At 48.1% G+C, this 25095-nt stretch overlaps 1 protein-coding gene across 2 annotated transcripts in view; it reads right to left on the bottom strand.

The window, feature by feature from the left end:
- Snx29 (sorting nexin 29) overlaps positions 1 to 25095 on the bottom strand; it is a 222980-nt gene that overhangs the window by 162839 nt on the left and 35046 nt on the right. The window contains exons 5-10 of one of the 2 annotated variants that reach the window (XM_070003461.1): positions 16501 to 16681; positions 13975 to 14045; positions 12025 to 12273; positions 9676 to 10051; positions 4119 to 4243; positions 1814 to 1889 (exon numbers count right to left, since the gene is read on the bottom strand). In XM_070003461.1, the coding sequence (XP_069859562.1) occupies positions 1814 to 1889; positions 4119 to 4243; positions 9676 to 10051; positions 12025 to 12273; positions 13975 to 14045; positions 16501 to 16681 (1078 nt within the window). The remainder of the gene's footprint in view (positions 1 to 1813; positions 1890 to 4118; positions 4244 to 9675; positions 10052 to 12024; positions 12274 to 13974; positions 14046 to 16500; positions 16682 to 25095) is intronic. The other variant, XM_070003463.1, reaches the window with a different exon arrangement.

A 25095-nucleotide genomic window follows, 5' to 3' on the forward strand; every position in this document is an offset into this window, starting at 1 on the left:
ATCAACACTGTCACAGAACTGGGGTTAAGAGTGACATTTTTAAGAAGGGCATGTAGCCCACACCTGCAACCCCAGCTACTCAGGAGGTGAAGGCCAGCTTGGGCCAAGTTAGCTAGACCCTATCTCAAAACTAAATAAAAACCAAGTGCTGACAGTGTGGCTCTGTGGTACAGTGCTTGCTTAGTGTGCACAAGGCCCTGAGTTCAATCCCTAGAACTGAAAGAAAAAAGGTAGGACTTTTCATTCATTGCAAAAGTACTAAAATGGAAACAAATAAGGATCCAGGTCTTAGAAGAGGGCGGTGACCTTTCTGACACGGAGCCAGGTGGCCAAACTCCCTCTGAGACATGTCATTTTCAGAACTCTGTCTATTCTGGGTCCGATCTGGGCAGCAAGCAACGTTTGGGGCAGAGAAAACCTCTACCCTCAAGGAAAGGCTTAAAATGCTGATGGATGTATACCTGGGCATTTAATTAAAGCCATGAGGACAGAGAGAGAATGGAACAGTGAGACCAGGCCCCAGTGGCCCAGATACTCAATCCTAACTATGCAGGAGCTGGTTAGTGGGACAATCAAAATTCTAGGCCAGCCTGGGCAAAAAACAATCAGAGTAAAAGAGGCTGGAGAGGGGCCCAAATGAAAAAGTGCATGCCTAACAAGTGCAAAGTCCTGAGTTTAATCCCCTGTATGGGAAAAAAAAAAAAAAAAGACCAGTAAAGGCCACCAGAATAGTGCTGACATTAAGAATATACACGAGGGGCTGGGAAGGTGGCTCAGTGGTAGAGTGCTTGCCTTGCATGCATGAGGCCCTGAGTTTGATTCCTCAGCACTAATAAGCAAAAAGAAAAAACCCGGAAGTGGTGCTGTGGCTCAAGTGGTAGAGCACTAGCCTTGAGCTGAAGAGCTGAAGGACAGTGCCCAGGCCCAGAGTTCAGGCCCCACGACCAGACCAAAAAAAAAAAAAAAAAAGAATCTACACAAGGAGGGAAAAAGCTGGAAGAAAAACAAGGGAAGAGGAAGAGGAAGAGGGGACACTGTTCAAGAAGAAATATACTCATTACTTGATTTATGTAACTGTAACCCCTCTGTACATCACCTTTACAATAATAATTTTTAAATAAAAAAATTTTAAATACTCTACACCAAAATCAGTTTCTCCTTCAGAATTTTTTTGTGTGCCAATACTAGGACTTGAACTCAGAGATTTGCATTCTCCTTTAGCTTTTTCACTCAATGTTAACACTCTATCACTTGAACCACAGCTCCACTTCCAGTTTTCTGGTGGTTCATTGGAGATAAGAGTCTCCAGACTTTCCTGCCTGGGCTGGCTTTGAACCGCAATCCTCAGATCTCAGCTTTCTGAGAAGCTAGAATTACAGGCATGAGCCACTGCTACCCGGACAGATTTTTTTACTTAGGGGGAGGGAAGAGGAACTTTGTATGGTTAGAATATGCTAGACAACAGACTAAATGCTTCAGAAATATTGCAGAATAACAGCTAAGTGTCCTAAAGACTATAGAACATGGTTACTATTAAATACTAACAAACGTTTAAAGTAAGAAAATAACAGAGGAGGGCACACTTAGCTATGGCCCCAAAAGTTCAGAAGGGGACAGGCGACACACACCCATATGCCCCTGGCAGTGTCTGAGCCAGGGTAATTCTGAGGTAAAGATAAAGTCTGAATAGGAATGTGACCTAAGCCTGCCCCGCATCCCAGCAGGACCACTCCTGTCTCCAAAACACAATCCAGTGCGCAGCCAGCCGTGAACATCACCTCCATTAGGCAGCAACGTGTCTCAGAACACTGACCCGAACCGCAGTCCAGTCTCTGGCACAGCATGAGCCTCCGGTCCTGTCCCATTCTCCAGGCTTCCCACGGGGGCATCTGTGCAGAGAGGATAATCACAAGACAGGAGGTCAGGGTCTGATTTCCATTCTATTTCACCCTGACATTTGTCCAACTGCTAGATGGGTTGACTTAGAATGGCTACCTGTTGCTTCCATTAGACACATTGTTGACACGTTGACACGTTGTTACAAACTGACATCAGTGTCTAATGGAAGGCCCTATGCCTGCCTTACCTGTGACCTTTTGATGTGGAGGCTAGAGGAGACTATGCACAAAGTCTTTAGCCAACAGCTTGTTGTGAAACACAGTTCATGTCAGTAGTGGCAGAAGTTGGACACTAGAGGGCAGCATAGTCTAACCATGGCTCCAAGTCTGCTGCTTTCCACAAAAGCCACTTAACCCCACATTCAAGATGTTAATGACTGTAAATGCATTAGCTGTGGCTCAAGTCTCCTTCCAGGAAAAAGGACCTGGGGCAAGATGCTGACTTTAAGATCCTATCCCCCAAGTGCTGACCAGGAAACCAGCTCTGAGTCAGGAAGAGGAATCTCAGAAATGGGGTGAATGGGCGCATCCTCCTCTGTAGTTCTGCCTTGGTCTCTGCCTAGCTCATACACCTCAGATGCCCCGGCTCTGAATCTACAGCAGCCTTCAGAGGAGGAAAAAATGCTTCCAACCTCATCTCTACGTCACATGCCACTCATCCCAAATGCTTTCCAGACTGCTCAGAGCCACCCACATTATTGCCACTCTTCTCACAAGGCATTTCTACTTCAAGGGTTCAATACCTCCTAAGGGCTCTTCTGCGGCAGGCAGTTCACTTGGATTGTGTCATTCTCACTAATCTAACTCAGACCAGACATCCTGAGGCCTCCAACACCATGGAAGGGAGCCCATGGCTGGAGGAGAGGCTGAGGTCTTGCACTTGGCATTGAGACTCGACTCTGACTGCCCCTTCATAAATGTGGCTGCGACAGGCGCACACTCAGTGGGCCTCACGCACTGGGGCCCTCAAAGCTTTAACAGATGAGCGAACAAACCCCGAGGACGTTAAGCGTCTTGTCAAGGCGACAGAGCTAACACGCACAGGCTGTGAACCGTGTCCCTCCCGCTGCAGCGTGCAGCCCTCCTCCAGCTGCAGACCCAGCACCAGCTGACGTGAGGGGGAGTCACGCTGGACAGCAGCCTGGGTCCTGCCTCGTGGACCTCACAGACGAGTGGTCCAGTAGTTCAGAGAATGCACCACTGCAAGTTGTCAGAGAGATGGAGAAGCGTGGGGTTAAGGGCAGGCAGCGGGGAACCTGAGCTTCCGCTCAAGGAAGGGAGCCTGGGGGAGAGCAGCCTTCCTGCATGAAAAGCCACTGGGCACGAGGGCCTGCGGAGGGGAAGGACAGGCAGCAGGCGGCCGGGGCAGCGGGTGGAGGGGGCTATGGTGGAGCTACTCACTGAGCTCACTGGGGGCTGGGGAGCACCAGGTATCACTGCAACCATCACCCATCAGCTTCCCAGGGAGGACCCCAAGACTGACAACCAGGAAGCACCAACCATGAGCCCTCACTATTTGCACTAACACGGGGTACATGACCTGCTCCCTGAGAGCCAAAGCTGAGCGGGGCCTGGCCTACACTGCACTGCCACCCAGGGACGGCCCTGTCACCTCTGCACCCCTGTCATGGCCCTGGGCCTCTGTCCCCTGTCAAGTGACAAGGATGGCCTACCATCCAGCTGAAATTACAATGGCCTCCTGACACAGCTGCAGGGGCCAAGCTGCAATGCCGACGCCCCATTTGTGCTGACTGCACGGTGACACCTCTTCCCCCACGGGCAAGCCAAGCTCCTCCCCCTTCCTTGGCCCGTTCGTTCCACAGAAAGACAATGAGAACCCACAGGAGCTGTCCAATCTCATGGAGAGCTAGGCCAACGCCTCCCCAGCCCAAGCTCCTCGCTAACGCCACCCCTTCTCTGCCTAGGGAGCTGGGGCCTCTATACACAGGGCACAACTACGTTCCGCCACCTGAAGGGCAAAGTAACTGTCGCTTATGGGTAGCCATGGTCCACATACCACCAATGAAGGGGGGCCTCCAGGAATTCGTGAGCCAGTTCACACTACTCCAATGGCCAAGAGCACCTGTAAGGCCTCCCACTAGCAGGGACAGCCCTCACTTCTGGGTTCTCACAGATGCTGTCTGCCCTAAGCCCAGACCTCCTGACTCCCATTTTTACCTGTACAGGTAACTCAAGAGAGAGGCTGCCCCATGCACCCACCTGCTGCACCATACGAGCCCACTTGGCTGACGCTGACGGGGAACAGGACATCCGCATCGCCGTGCAGCACCTGCAGCGGAGCCCAGCTGTGCACCTGCGAGAGGCAGCTGCTCCCGTCCAGCGGCCTAAGGTGAGAGGACATAGCTGTGAGACTCCCTGAAGAAGGAGGGGCTTTGAGGGACAGGCTGAAGCAAGTACCAGGAACTGAGTCAAGAGAGGACAGAGGGAGGGAAAGCGGGTCTGGAGGGGGGGGGGGGCACAGCAGGGGTGCAGTGCAGAGGAAGCACAGTGTGAAACAGGAACAGCCACGTGACTGGGCCCTGTCCCTTCACCCTGCTGGTCCTTAGACCCTTGTGGGCAAAGCACATGCTCAGAGCAGGTCATGCCCAGCTCCCTCCAGCTCAAGTATTAACTAACTCATGTAAGCATGCTCATCTTAACCTACAAGGCACAAAGGTACTTTGTGCAACCTCTGTAACCCCAGGTGGCTTCTACCGTGCCTGCTTGAGAGCATTTGCCAACAGCTCTGGCCGCAAAGCAACTAGGCAACAATAAGAAATCTCAGCATTTATGGGGTTTTTGTTTTTGTTTTAAGATGTAGCCCAGATGGGTCTTGAACTGGTGATTCTCCTGCTTTAGCCTAAGTTCTGGGATGACACATGTGTGCTACTATACCCTTGTAATTGCTAAAGTTCATAAAGTCACTCTGTAACTTGGGGTATCTTTCATTACTAACTAGAGATACCTTAGTTAGTAAAGAAAGGTAAAGAAGGGAGGGGAAAGGGAGGGCCAGAAGGGATAAGAAGAAGAAAGGGAGGAGGATAAGATCTATCCCAGGTCGTCAGGTATGCATCTCAGAACTTAGGCTGAGCATCTTCCAAACGCAGTCCCATGAGTCTCTGGCCGCCTGCCCACCCTGTGTCCATACGTGTAGTTTTACCGTATTTTGTATTAAAAGCCTTTGGGGTGTTCTCTTCTGTGTTGGTATTTCTTTACGACGCTTTAAAAGTATAACACCAAGGAGGAGTCCTGCCTGCCTGCCTAACTAACAACTCCATTGCAGGCGCCTCCCATGTGGCGTCTCCCCTCAGCCTTCCAGCTGCGCGTCAGACCAGACCCTGGAGGTGGACGGGAAGCTTAGAGGACATAATCCTAACTGAATTTCACAAAACGTATCATTAAATCCCACAGGTAACATGTAAGGCTCTCAGCAGATAGGGACAGAAGAGCTTCTTTCTCCCCCAACCCCGCCCTCACGTGTCTATGTCCTAGTCACTGACCCGATGGGTCAGGTGTGAGGCAGACATGGCTGTGCTCTTCCTTCCCAGGGCTCTGACTCCCAAAGGGGTCCGGGGGCTGCTGTAGGAGAAGGCAGCAACACCGGACGGTCCTTCCTCCAGCCCACCAGCAGCTCTGGGCAGCTGGAAATGTCTACTGGTTTCCAAGACCATTCTTGCCACTTCCTAGTAACTGGTATGAGGGAGAAACGGGGTGACTCGAAACCTAAGTCAAGTGGCCCCCAAGGAGCTCAGAAACTGGCACAAGGGCCAATAATGAGTGTTACTTTTCATTACAAAATGACACTCCTTTCCAAACCTAGACCACGTCAGAAAGGAAAGGGAAACAGGGCTGGGCTGGCCACTGCCTCTGGACAGCTCCTCCCCTCTGCAGTACAACAACGGGTCAGTTTTCTCTTGTTTTGCCGATTTGATATAAATTCCTAAGCCCATCTTCCTGTGCTCAGGTACTTTTCAATTATCAGCTGTGGCACTCACAGGCTGGGGAACAGCCCAGTGGTACGGTACTTGTCTGGCATGAATGAGGCCTAGTCCACAGGACCATTTTTAAAAAAAAATGTTTTTAAAGCAAAAATCAAGATCCTACTATTCAGATGTTAAAGCTTGGCTCTGAAATGCTAACGCAGCTGTGTCTGGGTGGTCACACACTGAAGTCAACTCTGGTGTTCTGCTTCTCTGACCAAGAACTTTGGTACAGCGGAGCCACACACCCCCGGGGCATCCCTGGGGCAGATTCCCCGCAGTAGGGGTGCTAAATCAAGTAGGTACAAGTCCAAGTACTCTTGACATTCCATCCCACTGTTTTCCTACCAACAGCCCTGGTGACAGCCTGTCCTTCCTCGCTGTGCAGGTGTAAATGGTATACCCGCTTTGTGCCCAGAACCGAGGGTGCAGAGCCAGCCTGCCCCTCACAGCAGGTGCTAAGCCAAGGCTTGCCTTTTATCAGCTCTCATTGGAAATCCTGCAAACATGATGAGAGAGAGAGGGTATCTGGTTTCACTTTGCATTTGCTTAATTGCTAAAGAGATGCAACCTTTATTCCTGTGCATTATTCTTCTCACTGCTTTCCTTTACTTCCTTCCCAGTGTGGGAGAGTTATTGCAACCCCTTCCTAGGATAAAACTACTCCCTCTTTTGTAGAAAAAGCAAAAAGCAAAGCCAATGCTTATGGAAGACACTGGGGGAGGAAGGCTATGCATTTCCCTAGGCCACAGAAGTGGCTTAATTACCAGTAAGCAGAGAATGCCCAGGTCATCCTACAGATAGGTGCCGCTAACATTGCCAGAGGCCATGAAGACCCACACAGGGCTGTGTGGCTGGACCCCACTCCCTCACAAGCCTGCTCTGCTCCACCCTCCAGCCCTTTCCTAAGAACACTAGCTCAAAGTCAGAATCAAAGCCACCTCATTATTCCTCGGCTCCTCCCAGGCTGCTCTGAAGATGATGATCAGTGGAAACTCCTCTTTTTGCCAAGGAAAAGCTACCCATGATCCTAGCAGGCCAGGCCCTCAGGAGGACAGTCACCCAGTATTGCTTTGTGCCCTCTACACATCACAATGACAGCAGCTACCTTGGCATGCAAGCTGGCTCCACTTAGTAACACTGCAAGAGGCAACCTGAAGATGTTTTTGCCGGGCCCTGTGAATTAATTAAAAGTTCCCTCACTTTGTCCCTGTGGCCTTTGACCTGAGTTAATTTCTGCTGCAGTCCCTTTGCAATCAGCGGGGGCTCCAGGAAAAAGAAGATTCACTGGCAAGGCATCTTGCGAGGAAGGCAAACTGCTCACACAGGCCTAACCTTATCATCTTCAAAGAAACAGCTAAAATCTCAGGAGATAACATGTCAGATAACTCCTTCCAGTTTGGTTGCAGATTTTTTTTTTTTTAAGTCATAACAATTCTTTGGAACTCCTCCAAGGACAAAGACTGAGATAAAGGTCACTCAGGCCTCACCTGTGTCCTGGGACTGTTTTGAACTCTGCATACCTTTCTCACCCTCTGTCCCCTTTCTTCCTATTGAACCCGAAGTCAAGGTCTGTGAAGAGGTACCGAAGTGCTGTCTTCCCATGGCTGCTATGTAATGAATCTCCTTTCTCTGCCCTTCACCACATCCATTTGGAATACGGGAATGAGTGGCCGGAGATAGCACAGGACTCCTGGACTTGGGGGCTGGTGTCTAAACATCCAGCTTCAACATCAGAGAGAGGAAGAGGAAAGACCACCGAAGCCACAAGGAACCAAGTCAGATGCACACCACTGAGCTACATACAGAACATGGCATGACCTAAAAGGTCCAGAGTCAAAAAGAAAAGCAGTTGTAAAAAAGGTAGACATCCACCAAACTGGGCCACATTACCCAGGTGTTCAGTGGAACATTATTCTAGATGCTTCGCTGGCAGTGTTTTTTTGATAAACATTTAAATCTGCAGAGAAATAGAACCCATGGATGGAGAGGGACACACACCATAAACACAGTCTTATAGTGAAGAATTGGTTCATGTGACTCTGGAGCCTGAGAAGTATGGAGATCTATAATCTGCAAGCTGGAGACACAGAAAAGCTGATGGAGTAATTCAGTCAGAGAATCAGAGGGTGTAAATCCCAAAGTCTTAGTTCAACCTGGCAGATGGGAGAGAAAGAGCCGCTCCCTTCGTTGGATTTTCATCCAGTGAGGTCCTCCCAGGACTGGATGGTGCCCACCAGTGTGGGAGAACAACCTCCCTCACCTACTCCACCACTTGTGTGGTCCAACACTCGCGTCTGTAGAACATCCGCCGAGATTCCAGACATAATGCCTTCATCTGGGCACCCCACGGCCCAATCAACTTGACCATCAAGCAACTACCCCATCAGCCAGTTCATAAAATAACTACATGGGAACATGGGAAGTATTTGCAATATAAATCCTAGGGCAGAGCATATCCAAACTTAAATCTCAGCTCTCAAATCTCAACTCTCCTTGGAGCCCTGTATTTCGTGAGTAAAAGCATTCTGAAACCCCTAACCTCACAGTGGCTATACTCTTACAGTTAAGGAACATGAAGCCCTAAGCATCACAGACAGCCAGTATCCATGTGAATGAGGATGAGCAAAGACAACAAAACTAGGGTCCATCTCATGACAAAGAGGAAAGGAAGTACTAAAACAACATACAAATCAAAGCTTCCATGGGATCTGAACTCTGGACCTGGGCTCTGTCCCTCAGCTCTTCAGCTCAAGGACAGCGCTCTACCACTTGAGCCACAGTGCCACTTCTGGCTTTTTCTGCTTATGTGGTGCTGAGGAATCGAAGCCAGGGCCTCATGCATGCAAGGCAAGCGCTCTACCACTGAGCCACCTTCCCAGCCCCAACACTATATTTTAATCATATCAAAGATGCCTTTCTGTAAATTCATTTTATACTTAAACAGGCCAGACTGTGAAGTCAGCCGTGATTAGAACAGCACTGTGAACTGTAGCGCCTAAGTGATGAGGGGCTAGGCCGCGATGAAGGACCCCACATGCAGTGTCTCTGGACTCAATGCACCTGCAGAGGCTCTGGGAGATGAAAGGCCTCATCCCACTGAGCCTAGGAGAAGCCACACAGCCAGTCAGAGAGCTTCAGGTTGCCCTGCTTTGCTTCAGACCCCTCCTGTATCCAGCCTCTCCCAGGGTTCACATCTGCAGCAGTTATGCTTTACACTCCTAAAGACCAACACAGACTTCTTTCTTTTGTTTTTTTGTCAGTTGTGGGGCCTGAACTCTGGGCCTGGGTGCTGTCCTTCAGCTCTTCAGCTCAAGGCTAGTGCTCTACCACTTGAGCCACAGCTCCACTTCCTGCTTTTTCTGTTTATGTGGTGCTGAGGAATCAAACTCAGGGTCTCATGCACACAAGGCAAGTAAGTACTCTACCACTGAGCCACCTTCCCAGCCCAACCATGACTTCTTTAGATATACCCTGCCTTCCTTCAGAGCTTGCCCTGCCAGTGGCAAGTTAGAGATGTGAGGAAAACCCAGTCTGTAACATTGAAAATCAGAGGGACATAGCACACACTTCAAGGCATACATTCAGACATTTACTCTGTGCAAAGTACCTTCAAATACTCTCCCTCCCCTCTTAATTCTCAGAAGAAAGGCAAGCCAACACTCTCCCCTCCTAAATAATGACCTAAAAAAAATGAATCAACAAATAAATACAGAATTTGTGTTCTAATTCCACCCACCACTGTTGAAGGGAAAAGCGGTTGATGTCAACTCTCCTTGAGAGTTCAAGGGACTTACTTGTCTGGGGACTCTGAGCAGACCGGGTGCTTCCTTCCTGCTGAGTTCCTGTACCCTTCATCCTCATTTTCATCCACATCCTCATCGTCGATGCTTTTCACATCGAGCTTCTGGTACCCAGACTCCCCGTTCAATGACATAGAATCAATTTTCCATGAGTTACTGCTCTGGCTGCCATTGGAATTTGGCCCAAAGGGGCTTTCAAAGGCCGACATGATATTGACTGAGGAGCGGTCAGAGTTCTCCTCTGAGCTCTCCCCTGCCCCGGGTATCTTTTTGAAAATATCCCCAGAGTTCTGCTCATCTTCTTCATCATCAAATGAGATAATGTTGGTCACCTTCTTTTTCTTCTTCCGTTCCTTTTTACATCTGGCATCTGGCAAAAAGAAAAGGTAGGGATAGAGAAAAGTAGACAAGACAGATGAGAATGGAGCCAATGTCAGTAAAACCACTGACAAGTAAGCAGTCACCCCATTTCCTTCTTAAGCCCTGAAGAACACCTGTCCTCAGAAGGTAGGGCATCATGGTGTAATAGATGCAGTCTCTCCTGACTTCACAGATGCACCACAGCAAATACCAGCACTACTCCCTTCCAGCAACCACTCTGACCCCACAGACTGACACTATGGCATGGTTTCCACTGGTGCATGTGGCAACCACGCCTGAGGCTGGAAGATGAGGCCAGTAAAGCCTGTTTGGGGCCGCAGTCAGCTGTTTCAGTCTTGATGACTTGTGCTCCTGTGTGATGTCCTGGCAGAGACCATGCTGCTCCTCCGTAGGGAGGGCAGGGTCATGGTCCCTATGCCCCTTGAATCTGTGCTGGCGCAGAGCTCTGCTTTTACCAATGGAACATAGCAGACACAACACCAAGTACTAAAGCCCAGACATCAAAAGAGCTCATGCGCAGCCTTGGTCTCTTGGTTGGCCACCTTTATAACGGTACCCACAGAAGCTGGTCTCACTGGAGCATGAGAGTATGCAGAATGACAAATAGAACAACTGCAGACACAGGAACAGGACCATCTGTAGGGGCTCCACCACACCAATCCACAGATCATAACAAACAGAGGTGTATATGCAAACCCTAAAGTAAGCAGACATCCTCAGGGACCAGAGCTAAGATGATCCTACTTGTCCACCCATCTTAGTCATCAAGCCTGGCTAGAACACGTGATGCCAACCCACACCAATAAGCAGTGCCTGGCAATAACTCCCCGATGTGGCCCAAATGTGAGGTAATTTCAAAAGCTCAGAGTCCAACAATTGCCAGGACTGGTGGTATTAGAGTAACAAATCTCAGCGTTGGTCACACTAACCCTCAGATGTCCTGTTCCCAAGGCTTTCCTGGGGGGTTTCTGTACCACGGGCCATGGGGCACCGGGCTCTCACTGGTCACTTCAGAGATGGGTATAATCACTGCTGTAGGGAGGCGACATCAAGGGACTGGCGCGTGACCCCAAGGTTTCTGCTTTTAGTAACCCCAAATGTCCCAGGGGTGCTCTAAACTGCATGCAGGATTCATCTTTTTTTTTTTTTTTTTTTTTTGGCAGTGGTGCCTGAACTCTGGGCCTGGGCACTGTCCCTCAGCTCTTCAGCTCAAGGCTAGTACTCTACCACTTGAACCACAGCCCCACCTTTTTTCTGTTTATGTGGTGCTGAGGAATCGAAGCCAGGGCCTCATGCATGCAAGGCAAACACTCAACCGCTGAGCCACCTTCCCAGCCCCGAGGATTCATCTTAACCCAATTCTTCATCACCCCACAGCCAAAGCTGAGGAACTGCTCTCCTCACTCAGACTCTACTTCAATGTCCCTCTCCTGACAGAGCAGGCCAGGCATATTCGCATTCTTGGACTTCACCCAGTCCCCAGTCCTGTGTGTCACAAGAACAATAAGTTATTTGTATAATTTGTCTTTAAACTTCTCCCCTCCTCTATCCCCAGGGAGGCTGCGAGCTGTGAGCTGGCAATCTGTCTCATTTGTTAGCTCACTGTCCAGGACAAAGCATGCCATAAATAATGAATGAGGAACACACGACTGAAGACCCACCCATCTGGCTTCCTGTGCCTACCACACCCCCACTTCCAGTGTGTTGTGACCAGCCTGCTGGATTCTCTACCCCCTCACCTTCACATGTGCACACACGTGTACACCGCCACGTGTGGGTATGTCAGGGTCTTTCCCAATGAATGAGGGTAGAAAAAAAAATAAACACAAACTGTACATGCCAGGGAATCACATTTCACTCCACCTGAGAGGACTCAGGTAGTGTAGGTGCCACTCCTACCCTCATTCCTTCCCCCCTCCCCCTCAACTGGTGCATGCAACCCCAGGGCCTGTTCACACTCACCGCCACTGACACTCCTGGACACAACGGGCAGCGGGTCACTCTCCTGCTCGGGTCTGATGAGGATGGAGACAGCAGAGGAGGCCGTGATCTCCCTGAGAAGGCTGCTCACTCCCTGCGTGGACTCCTTCAGCAAGGACGTCACATTCTGTGTGGACTCCTTCAGGAGGTCTGACACGGTGGGAGCGAACTTACTCTGCCCGTTTAAATCCTTGTTGTCGATGTTAATGGCAAAGAGTATGGAGTTGAGACCTGCCCGGAAAAGGGGCGAGCCCAGGTGACTGCCATCAGGCAGACTCACCTCCTACAGAGCACACACATCTCGTTTGTTCAGAAACCTCTACAAAGCTGACCTAGAAGCATAGGATCGCCTAAGTCCTGGGGTCAAGCTGCCAGAGGGAGAGCCCTGGCACCACTTACTATGCACTTGACTTTGGTCAAGCAACTTACAATGTCCCCAGCTTCATTAAGGTTCTTCCCTATAAGATAAGGATATCACTATCTCCCTCATAGGATTTAAGGAAATATTAAATACAATTGTTTAATAAACAATCAATAATATATATAAATAGCAGCATTATAATTACTCCTAGGCAAAAAAAAAAAAACAAAAAACTTACTGTGTCCTCTTGGCTACTAAGGAAATCATGGCCAAATCCTGACTCTTTCTCATCACTTGACAAGACTAACATAGCTCTCAATATGAAGCCTTGGCTAGGCGCCAATGGCTCAAGCCTGTAATCCTAGTTACTCAGGAGGCTGAGATCTGAGGATCAATTGTTGAAAGCCAGCCCAGACAGAAAAGCCCATGAGACTCTAATCTTCAATAAACCACTAGAAAACCGGAAGTGGTGCTGTGGCTCAAGAAGTAGAACACTTGCCTTGAGCTGAAGAGGGCAGGGACAGTACCCAGGCCCCAGAGTTCAAGCCCTATGACCAAGAAAAAAGAAAAGAGAGAGAGAGAGAGAGAGAGAGAGAGAGAGAGAGAGAGAGAGAGAGAGAGAGAGAGAGAGAGAGAGAGAGAGTGTGTGTGTGTGTGTGTGTGTGTGTGTGTGTGTGTGTGTGTGTGTGTGTGTGTGTGTATGCAATCTTGGTAGAAACTTTTAAAAGAAAAAAAAAAACTTTTCAAAGGAACAATGCCTTGTGTCTGTGATCTCAGCTACTCGGAAGGACTGAAATTCAAAGCAATCCAAGGAAAAAATTTAACAAGAGCTCCATCTCAACCAATAATCTGAATGTAACAGCACATACTACTCAGGAGGATTGCAATCTGAGGCCAGATCCAGACACCCCCCCCCCCAAAAAAAAGACTACCTGAAAAATTACTGAAGCAAAAAGAACTAGAGGCATCACTCAACTGGTAGATACCTCCTACCAGGCACAAGGTTCTGAGTTCAAACCCCAATACCATCGTAAAAGAGAGGGGAGAGCAAAATAGAATCTGGAAGAAACACAAGTCTCCACATTTTGTCTGGTTAATTCTATCATTCACTCTCGGAGTGAGAGTCAAATGCCAGTCCACCAGACAACAAGAAGCTAGGGCCTTCCTTCATGTGGGCAACCCAGGCACACCACCCTTTATCTTCTATAACTGCCACAAAGCCCTAAAAAAGTGGCTAGACAGCTGTCCAGATTCCTGCCTCTCAGAGGAGGAAAGCACAGTTAACAGAGCTAGGGTTTGAGGTAGGATTCCCTTCTCAGTTCCCTGGCTCTTTATATTACACCTGCCAAGCCAGTAACAACACCTCCTAACCCCGTGCATTTTTTTTTGCCAGGATAGACAATTCCTGAAGAATGGGCCTGGCTTAAAGGAAGGACCACAGTGAGACTGGTGAGGTCAGTGAGGAGTAGGGAAATCAGTGTACCCCTTCGGCTGGAAGTCCAACCTCAGGCAGTCCTCTCTACTCCCCCAAGCTTCCTGGAACCCACCGTCCCTGGCTGGGCCAGGCTTACCAGCTGCCATGGTGGGAAGCATGCTAGACCTCTCTTCATCCATCACAAAAGACCAATCTTCATAAAACGTGCTGCAAGGGAAAAGAAAAGGAAATGTTTGTAATAGTGCTTCTAAACGTCTATCCGCCACACAATTCCATGAAGATGACTCCCTGGGAAATCTGTGTGTAGCCACCACCCCACAGAGGAAATGGTGTGTCTGAGCTCTGTTGGTTTGAACCTGCTCTAATAAACAAAGGTCTGAGTACGTAGCTCCAGCAACTTCCTCCCTAGTCCCCTGAAACAGACATATGGAAATATATTTATAGAGCAGTTAGGCAGAAGAGAACAGACGGGTGACTTCCACTCATGCAAGGTCCCCAAGAGACAGGAAATCCAAGCTGGGCAACAGGGCCTACCTGATTTGACTAACACTAACACCAGAAGACAGTTTCAGGAAGAAAGAATAGAACTATATGCCTCCACAAACCAGGCATTCACTTACAATACCTGCCTGGGCTATGAACTCAGGAACCCACGTTATCCTTAGAAAGGACTGGGAGAGTACAAAGGTCCTGAATATAAACAGGAGCTGGGGAAAGGAGGGAGAGAAGCTCACAGGGCCTACCCAAGGTGATCCCGCCAATAAACGGTATAGCCAGGACTCAAAACTCATTTCCCCAGTACCAGTTCCAGGCTGTTTATGTGACTCCACATTAAGCAACAACCACCAAATAATCTCGGTGCCCTGACTGCCCCACCGGGCTCTGGAATTCTAAATAAACAGACTCAAAGCTCTATTTCACTTTAGTCCACTCAGTGCTGAGTGGCCTATAGTGCAGTGATGTGACTGGATATGTTCAGAAAGAGAAGACACCCGTTGCTCACACGCTTGCCTTGTCTGTGAGTGAAGCTCAGACACAAGGCCAAGCTGGCATTTACACCGTGGCCCTTTCACATACAATTCCAGGTTCCCTGCATAGATGAAGAAGTTGCTGGTGTTTCTGTCAGTACCTGCCATCCAGTTTCCCTAGCCTCTCACGGTTGTGGAGCTTGAACTCAGGGCCGGGGCATTGTCCTTGAGCTCTTCTGCTTAAGGCTAGCACTCTACCACTTTGAGCCACAGCACCACTACAGGTTTTTTGAGTAGTTAATTGCAGGTAAGTGTCTCACTGGACTTTTCTGCCCTGGCTGGCCTCAAACTGCAATCCTCAGATCTCAGCCTCCAGAGTATCTAGGATTACAGACATGAACCACCAGCACGTTGTATGTGTGTGTGTGTGTGTGTGTGCGCGCGCGCGCACGCGCGCGCATGCGTGCGTGCGTGTGTTGTCAGTCCTGGAGCTTGAACTTAGGTGCCTGGGCACTGTCCCTGAGCTTTTGCTCAAGGTTAGCACTCTACCACTTGAGCCACAGCGCCACTTCTGGCCTTTTCTGTTATGTGGTATTGAGGAACTAAACCCAGGGTTTCATGCATGCTAGGCAAGCACTCTACCACTAAGCAACATTCCCAGCCCTCCAGGGCTGTTTTTAAGACAATTCTAGCCTACCCACAGAGTTGTTGGAAGTAGTACTGGTAGAAGCCAGACACTGGTGGCTCATGCCTATAATCCTAGCAATTTAGGAAACTGAGATCTAAGGATTATGGTCAAAGCCAGCCCAGGCAGGAAAGTGCATGAGACTCTATCTCCAAGTAACCAGCAAAAAAGCCAGAAGTGGAGTTATGGCTCAAATAGTAGAGTACTAGCCTTGAGAAAAAAAAAAGAAAAAAACTAAGGGACAGTGTCCAGGCCCCTGAGTTCAATCCCCAGGCTTGGCATTATAAAAAAGGAAAAGAACATTTTACTAAACACACGACTTCTTTCTTTTTTTTTTTTAATTTTATTTGTGAACATACTGTACAGAGGGGTTACAATTACATGGGCAAGATAATGCATACATTTCTTACCAAGCATTGCAGCCTCTTCCTTTGTTTACCCTTCACCTCCCTTCCCAGCCTCCCCCCTCACCCCCCACCCAATCCTTCCCCCCCCCACATTGTAAAGCTCCTTTTTGACATGACAATTTGTACTTCTCATTGTTGCAACAGGTCCACCTGAATCCTTAAATGACTTGTTTTTCCCCATCTCCTCCATAAGTTATACTGACATCAAATATATTGAAAGCGGGGGTTATACTGTGGGGGAGGGACATACAAAGCAACAAAGAAATAAACTTATAAATGTCACGACTTCTTTCTATAACTTAAAACTTCTATGTTTCAGTCAGTTTGGAACTGGGTGATTAAAAGAATCCCACAGTAGAATTTCAAGAAGAGCAACCTGTGTCCTAACATGCCGGTGTCTCTGTGCCCCCAGCCTGGGTGGTAACAAGCATGGTAAGGAGCATGGTGGCTGCCGCCATCTGCAGCTGCCACAGACCCCACCCCCCACCCCCAGCATCCAGGGAGCCCACCATGCGTTGGGCGGGGAAGAGAAGGGACTCAAATCCAGAGGTCAGTTCCGGCCATCCTCCCACCTGGGCCAGCGCCTCCCCACAGACGCATACCTCAGCCTGCCGCGGTCAGCCAGGAGCATGTGCAGGTACCGCTCCAGCGAGTGCTCATTGAGGGCACAGCGCAGCCAGGCGCGGCCACGGCCCACATCCGAGGCGATGTGGCGCAGCGAGGAGAAGCGCTGCAGCTCGTGCTTGTTGAGGACTTCCTTCACATAGAACCAGAACACGGGCTCTGTGGGGGGAAAGGGGCGGGTCACTTGGGCTGAGTGACACTTCCTTAGCACAGACAGGTGGGAGACACAGGAGTGACCAGAGATTTAAAATGACCCCGACAATCACAAGCCACTGACCACAATTGTCAGGTGACATTTTCAACAACTTCCTACCAGTCTTTTTTCTTGTACCTTTCTTTATCGCACAGGATTAACACTTGTGGCAGGCTAAATTATGACCCCAACAATAGGCATGCCTTAGTCAGTAACTGTGATTAAATTAGGGATGGAGAAAAAGGGGGAGCAGCTGGGCGTCGGTGGCTCATCCCTGTAATCCTAGCTACTGAGGAGGCTGAGATCTGAGGATTACGGTTCAAAGCCAGCCCAGGCAGAAAAGTCCGTAGGACTCTTATCTCCAATGAACCACTAGAAAACTGGAAGTGGTGCTGTGGCTCAAGCGGTAGAGCACTTGCCTTGAGCTGAAGAGTACAGGATAGCACCTAGGCTCAGGGTTCAAGCCCCACGACCAACAGAAAGAAAAGAAGGAAGGAAGGAGGGAGGGAAAGAAAGAAAGAAAGAAAGAAAGAAAGAAAGAAAGAAAGAAAGAAAGAAAGAAAGAAAGAAAGAAAGAAAGAAAGAAAGAAAGAAAGAAAGAAAGGAAAGAAGGAAAGAAGGAAAGAAGGAAAGAAGGAAAGAAGGAAAGAGGGGGACTAGATAATCTTTTTAGGCCAATATAGTAACAGGTATCTTTACTAAAACAGAAGTTAGAGAGACTTCTAGACCAAACCTGGTGGCAGGTGCTTGCTTTCCAAGACAATCAGGAGACTGAGGCAAGAGCACTTGACTCCAGGAATTCAAAGGCAGTTGAGCAACATAAGAAAATTTTGTCTCTTAAAAAAAGGTGGGGGTGGAGGGAGCTGGGAATGAGGCTTCGTGGTAGAGTGCTTGCCTAGCATGCATGAAGCCCTGGGTTTGATTCCTCAGTACCACAGAAACAGATAAAAGCCGGAAGTGGTGCTGTGGCTCAAGTGGTAGAGGGCTCGCCGTCAGCAAAAAGAAGCTCAGGGATAGCACCCAAGCCCCAGGACTGGCAAAAAAAAAAAAAAGCCTCTAGTTACAGCAGTCATATAAAAGCTGGACATGCATCTTAGTTTCCATATGCAGACATGCATCTACATATATATAATGATTTTGGATTTTGTATCTTGTTTCAGTGTTTTATCTAGATCATGAACATCTTCCTACTACAACTAGAAGTCTTCAAAATGATTTTTTATGGCTAGTCAGTAAAATTCTGTATTTACTAGAACTATAACACATTGTCAATTTTCCCCCTACACAACGAAGACCCTTTTTGTTCATTAATAATTAAATGTCCTCATTTCTGGTTATTCCACCTGCAAAATTACTACGTGTGGAGATAGAGAAAGATTTAAAGCTTTAAGGAGAAGCAAAGAAAAGTTTGTTTATATCCATCAAATAGCATTCTACACCCACTGGGATCTCCTGGAAACCACCTCTCTAATCCACATGCACAGATTTTTCAGTCCTAATTCAAGTGTCTACCTAGCTTTGCAATGGATGTTCTTCACTTATTGCTCGTTCTTCAACCCTTTCTCCTGCTGTCAATACTATGTTTTAGCACTGTGCATTGGCAACTGCACCAAGCACTTTATATCCAACCTCACAACAACCAAGGGCATCTCCAAATCAAAGACAACTTCAGGCCAAAGATCTGGACAAGGACAGAAGTTGCCTGGTGATGAACATCAGTAAAGTTAGTGGGCCAAATGGCCAATGGGAGCTCTGAGCTTACATAAACCCCTTGAGCAATGAGGGCAGTGATGAGAGGAGACTCTACGTCTTCACCATGAGCATGATCCCAATATTCCAAGGGGAAAAGCAGAGTCTGCTGCCAGACCCAGCTTCCAATCTAGCGGCTAACCAGGCTCATAGAACCTTCTAAGAATGTGAGAGCCTTGGAGACTTCCTTCTAGAAGGACCTAGAAACCAGAAGCCAGAGTAATAAGTTTGATTTCACACTAATGCTTCATTTCAATGCAGCTAGGTCTATGGCATTCTTGCTGTGGGCCATGAACTGGCCTAGCCCTTGGGCTTTGGGATAGAGGCAAGGACGCAGCCCCACAAGGCTTCCAGTCCACCAAGCAGGGCACACTAGTGACAGGATCACTCAGCCAAATGACCGCAGGCAGGTCAATGAACTTTGCTAAGCCTCTGATTCCTGTCAACACAAAGTTCAGAAACCCTCAGAGTTGTGTGGTGCTGGAGAACAGGAGGGTGGCGTAGTTCACTGAGCACAATGCCCAGCCATAATGACCACCACCACATGCCCAATGACCACCTAGAAGAGGGCATTTGTGTGCCTTCCACTCTTCCCTTCTCTGCTAAGGGCATCTGCATTTGTGGATCAAGACACCCTTTAGATCTTTTAGAATAAACTTCCTCACAAAACCACCAATAGAGCAGTTCATGCAGGCCTGTCCCTACATGTCACACTAATCCCCTCCCTCATCCTATCAGACCAGACCACATGACTATACAAAACAGCTTTGTTTCCTCTCTGTGTCCCTCTCAGACATCAGGACCGGGAGCTGGGGGAGAGCAATGCCTGAAGCCAGCAGCCAATAATGCGTCTGGAACCCCTCCGACAGCACAGTTATTTCCATCACGTTTCACATCAAGTGACTCTCACCTGCGCCCGGTCTCTCTCGAAAAACCCAGTCACCTCCCTCTGACCTTGAATGCACATGAACGCTTTATGGTCTGTTTTCACCTTTCAATTCTGCAAAGTGCTTACTGCTCCAGAATCCTTTTAAAGCTTGTCAGAGCGATGGTGAGGATGATAAGAATTATCCCAGCAGAGTTCCACTTTCACCGCCAGAATTAATGCGGTCTATTTAAAGTGTGGCTCACCTGCCATTTAAAGCATGAGGTGTCCATAATTTAATTGGGGAATATATTCTGCTCTGCTTTGAAACGTGGGATAAATTGCAAAAGTGTGCAAGGGCTTCTGCTTCTCAGAATACCTGTAAGCCTAGCTACTTGGGAGGCTGATATGGGGAGAATGTGGTTAAAGGCCGACTCAGACAGATATACCCTTCTCAAAGAGTAACTGCATAGCTGCATACACCTATCATCTCAGCTGCTTGGGGGGGCTGAGATTGGAAGGACTGTGGTTCCATACCAGCCAGAGCAGAACTATTTTCAAGACTCCATCTCAATGGGAAGAAACTGAACAAAGTAATATGCATCTGTGGTCCCAGCTATGATGTGAAGCCTAGAACACACCCATCACGATCCAGACACATCCCAGGGCAAGAAGCAAAAGCTTACCTCAAAAAGAGCCTGTGCCAAAGTGGGCTGGAGGCATGGCTCAGCAATAGAGCACCTGCCTAGCAAATGTGAGGCAACTTAGTTCAAATCCCAATACTCCCAAAAACCAAGAACAAGAACCAGGGCCAGGGAAGGGGTGTGGAGGAGGCCAGAGAGGAGACAAGGGGAAATGTTTGTTCTGGTAAAGTTTCCAGCAGGCCTCATCCTTCGTTGACAATACCGAAGATTCATACTTTAGGGACTGCAAGAAGATGAAACCTTTGCTAAAACTCTGCAACACTGTGATGTTATGTGACTGAGTTAGTCCCGATTTTCCCCATTTGTACAATGAGGGTCAAGTATTTCCCTGTAAGGTTTGCTCTGAGGGAAAATGAGAGCCTAATATGCATCCAACAATGCAACTGGCAAGTGTAAACCACAATTTACATATCTGGCGTGCAACTGTTGTACAATGAAAAAACAGCTATTAATACTACCTCACTTGAAGCCAAAGCCCAGGTACACAGGAACATCCCTTCCCTGTTCTCCAGGCATTCCATTTTCCTGTGGGCAACGTGTTCCATTTCGTCCATGGGAAGTTGCCTTGAGCACTGAGCTGTCAAGTTGCTCCTTGGAGACAGCAGAAACCCAGGCTGGGCAATGACGAGGCCACCACACTGTTCCCTACTCATGGCCCTATTTGAGACTTGGATCACTGTGGGGTTTTTTCATTACCTTTTCTATTTTATAATACTGTGTGAAACTATGAATATCCCTTAAGTTTGGTAGCCTCACTGGGTCTCACTTGGCGCTGGTGGCTCACGCCTGTAATCCTCACTCTTATCTTCTTTTTTCTTTTTTTTGGTCGGTCATGGGGCTTGAACTCTAGGCCTGAGTGCTGTCCCTCAGCTCTTCAGCTCAAGGCTAGCGCTCTACCACTTGAACTACAGTGTCATTTCCGGTTTTCTGGTGGTTTATTGGAGATAAGAGTTTCACAGACTTTCCTGCCTGGGCTGGCTTTGAACCATGATCCTCAAATCTCAGCCTCCTGAGTAGCTATGATTACAGGTGTGAGCCACAGGTGCCCGGCTTTACTCTTACCTTTTTAAGCTGAAATCTGAGGATCACAGTTAAAAGCCAGTCCATCAGAAAAAAATCCCAAAGACTCTAATCTCCAGTTAACCATCAAAAAGGTGAAGTGGAACTTGTGGTTCAAGTAGTAGATCACTAGCCTTGAGCAGAAAAGCTAAGGGATAGTACCCAACACACACACACACACACACACACACACACAGCTACACCACATCTATACACACACACACACACACACACACAGCTACACCACATACACACACACAGAGCTACACCACATCCATGCTGAAGCTATTTTCCCTCAGAGAGGTACAAGGGAAAGGACCTGTGAGACTTACAATCCAGGTGTCTAAACACTGACAACTGATGCCAAAGCCGAGTTTTCATTGAAGAGACATGGAGATATGTGTGGAGCAGCACACAAGGCATTAGTCCAGCCACACCAGAGCTTAATGCACTGGACAGTATTCATGCCCCTATGTAGCCACAGCCCAAGCCTGCACTATCCCTAATGTCAAGGATCCTCCCTGGAACCCCATGGAGGCCTCATAATCTAGAGGCCCACTGTCTGACATGAAGTTCATCAAGAATGGCATCCTGGTCTCTGGCTTTCCCCCTAAAGCTTTCTCCCAGCTGTTAGACTAGACGCTGCTCAGTATTTTCTCCACCCCATGGCAGAAGGCTTGCATGCTCTCTTTGACCAGAAGTAAACCTGAACATTGCTGAGGACAGCGGAGAAGCACCAGGGGGGAACTGAAAGCATTTCAGGGAGGGCAGGGTGTAGGGCAGACTTCCCCTCACCACCACAGGACAGGACAGGCCTCTAACGGCACATGCAGCTTCCTCACAACTCATTTTCTTCAGAAAAGCTGCTGCCCAAGGTGACTCAATGAAGCAAAACATAAACTCTGCTTTGAGTCAAGTGTAGTCAACCGTTCTCAGAAATCCCCACTGAGGACCAATGCAGCGGTTTCTCTATCCTTACCATTGCGGTGTATTAATATACTCGCTTCCAACGCACTGTGAAATGTGCACAAAAAGCAGAGGGCAGGAGTTGGATCACTAGGAAAATGAGCACCATCGCCTGAAGTCTTGGGTGTTTCACTGTTTAACAGTACCGGATTTGAACTCCGGGCCTTGAGCTCACTAGCCACTGGAGCCTTTTTCACATTAAGTTATTTTTTATATATAGGGTCTTAAGTCTTTTCCTAGGTAAGCTTTGGAAAGTGATTTTCCTACGTCCACCTCACAGGTAGCTGAGGTTACAGGCATGCTACAATGCCCGAATTTAGATAGGTCTTCATAATTTCTTGCCTGTGCTAGTCTTAAACCAAGATCCTCCCCAACTATGCTTCTAAAGTTTCTGGGATTACAAGTGTGAGCCACCACACCCAACCTCTGAAGTCTATATTTGAATGGAGCCTCTACTATGTAGACAGCCAAGCAAAACACTGAATACAGGAATGAACCTCAGAAACAGCTGACAGAACAGAGCAGTGTCTACCCAGTCTGGTAAGAAAAACCCTGGGGATGGGGCTGGGAAGATGGCTCAGTGGTAGAGTGCTTGCCTTGCATACCTGAGACCCTGGGTTCGATTCCTCAGCACCACATAAGCCGAAAGAAAAAAGCCGGAAGTGGCGCTGTGGCTCAAGTGGTAGAGCACTAGCCTTGAGCTGAAGAGCTGAGGGACAGCGCCCAGGCCCAGAGTTCAGGCCCCATGACTGGACCCAAAAAAAAAAGAAAGAAAAGGGGGCTGGGAAGGTGGCTCAGTGGTAGAGCGCTTGCCTTGCATGCATGAGGCCCTGGGTTCGATTCCTCAGCACCACATAAGCAAAAAGAAAAAAGCCGGAAGTGGCGCTGTGGCTCAAGTGGTAGAGCACTAGACTTGAGCTGAAGAGCTGAGGGCAGTGCCCAGGCCCAGAGTTCAGGCCCACAACCGGACCCCAAAAAAAAAAAAAAAAAAAAAAAAAGAAAGAAAGAAAGAAAGAAAGAAAGAAGGAAAGAAAGAAGGAAAGAAAGAAGGAAAGAAAGAAGGAAAGAAAGAAGGAAAGAAAGAAAGAAAGAAAGAAAGAAAGAAAGAAAGAAAGAAAGAAAGAAAGAAAGAAAGAAAGAAAGAAAGAAAGAAAGAAAAGAAAAACCCTGGGGACTGGTGAGAAAAACACTAGGGACTGCAGGAGATGGCAACAGTGCAGGTGAACTGCACAGGAAGCTTATGGGTTAACAGTCACAGAAATCTGAAACTCCAAGCAAGAATAAATTAAAATCACAGTGAGATCCCACTTCATATCCATGAGGATGTGATTATTAAAAAAAAAAAAAAGGCAGGTGCTCATGGCTCATGCCTATAATCCTCCTCTTAGGAGGCTGAGATCTGAGGAATTTTGTTCAAAGTCTGTGAGACTCATATCCAATAAACCACCAAAAAGCAAAAGTGGAGGGATGGCTCAGATGGTAGAGCATCAGCCTTGAGTGAAAGAGCTAAGGGACAGTACCCAGGTCCTGAGTTCAAGCTCCAGAATGGCATAGAAAAAATAAAGTAAAAGTAAAAAACAAAAAGTCAAGTGTGGAGGTGGAGAAACTTTTATACTATACTGCTAATGAGAGTATAAAATGCAACAGGCAATGGAAAACAAGTTGGTGGTTCCTAAAGAAGTGAAGCCTAGGATGACCAGATGCAATAAAATAAGTATGTGTACTCCTAACTTCACACCAAGTGCCCGTCATAGTATCTACATGCACAAAGAATCTCAGGTTCAGTTGGGCACCAGTGGCTCACATCTGTAATCCTACCTACTCAGGAGGCTGAGATCTGTGGATTACGGTTCAAAGCCAGACCCGGCAAGAAAAGTCCATGCGACTCTTGAATCTCCAATAAACCACCAGGAAACCAGAAGTGGCGCTGTGGCTCAAATGATAGAGAGCTAACCTTGAGCAAAAGAGCTCAGGGACAGTGTCCAGGCCCTGAGTTCAGGCCCCATGACCAACCAAAAAGAAAAAATAATCTCCAGCTCTAGTTTCCTCAGTGAATTATTCCACTTGAGGAAGAAAAATGGCAATTGTATCCAAACTCATGTACAAATAGAAAAAAAGGAAACACTTTCTAACTTGTATGATGAGCCTGAATAACCATGATCCCAAGTTATGGAAAAAAAGAATATTACAAAATAACAAGCCAATCTATCCAAGGCATAGAAGCAAAAATCAGAGTCAAAGCCAGTGACCCATGAAAAGCACAGTCATTACCTCACCAGGTTTTAGGCTAGGAATGCAGGAGTGGTTAACAGGCGGAAGTCAAGCTCACCATGAAATAGGACACACCCTCAGGACAGTATTAGGTGTGAGCAGGCCTGAGGAGCCACCATGCTGACTGAACTGACCATAGTCTACTCTGGAGCCCAGGGCATAGGAACCCCAAGACTTGGTAACCTTGCTTCTAGACCCAAAAGAACGCACATACAAACTCAATCCTGGTGCCATTGCCTGCATCACCCAAACCAGAAAGGACTCAAATGCTATCCGGAGCAGAGACGTGTGTAACGCTGACCCTGGGGAAGGCTGAGGAGCCCCACCAGCACAGCAGAGCCACAGAGCAACGCTGACTGGAGCCGACCAGACCCACACTGCATTCCAATGCAGACCAGACAAACCCAGTGGGAGCAGTCAAAGCCGTGGCTACCTGTGGGGAAGAGGTAGGCAGAGTAACTAGCAGAGACTCTGGGGCACTTTTTTCTAGATAGGAGAGGAGTTGTGGCAATGATAGACACATGGTTGCATATGTGGCCGGGGGAGGGTGTTGCTTGTTTGCCTGGGTGCCCTCAGTCAGCACCACAGAGACTGCAACAATGGACTCAGTGAATTGTCTTAAATATAACCCATCCAAAATTATGTCCTTTATCCCAGAGCATAATCCCAGAGTGAGTATCAAGAAGTGTGAACAAGAAGTACTTTCCTCCCATACCAACAGTGTGGAAAAAGGACTGTGCCACACAAGCTGGGGCACTGCACTCCA

The sequence above is a fragment of the Dipodomys merriami genome, unplaced genomic scaffold, assembly GCF_024711535.1.
Source record: "Dipodomys merriami isolate MVZ:Mamm:240054 unplaced genomic scaffold, mDipMer1.0.p SCAF_60, whole genome shotgun sequence".
Lineage (NCBI taxonomy): Eukaryota > Metazoa > Chordata > Mammalia > Rodentia > Heteromyidae > Dipodomys > Dipodomys merriami.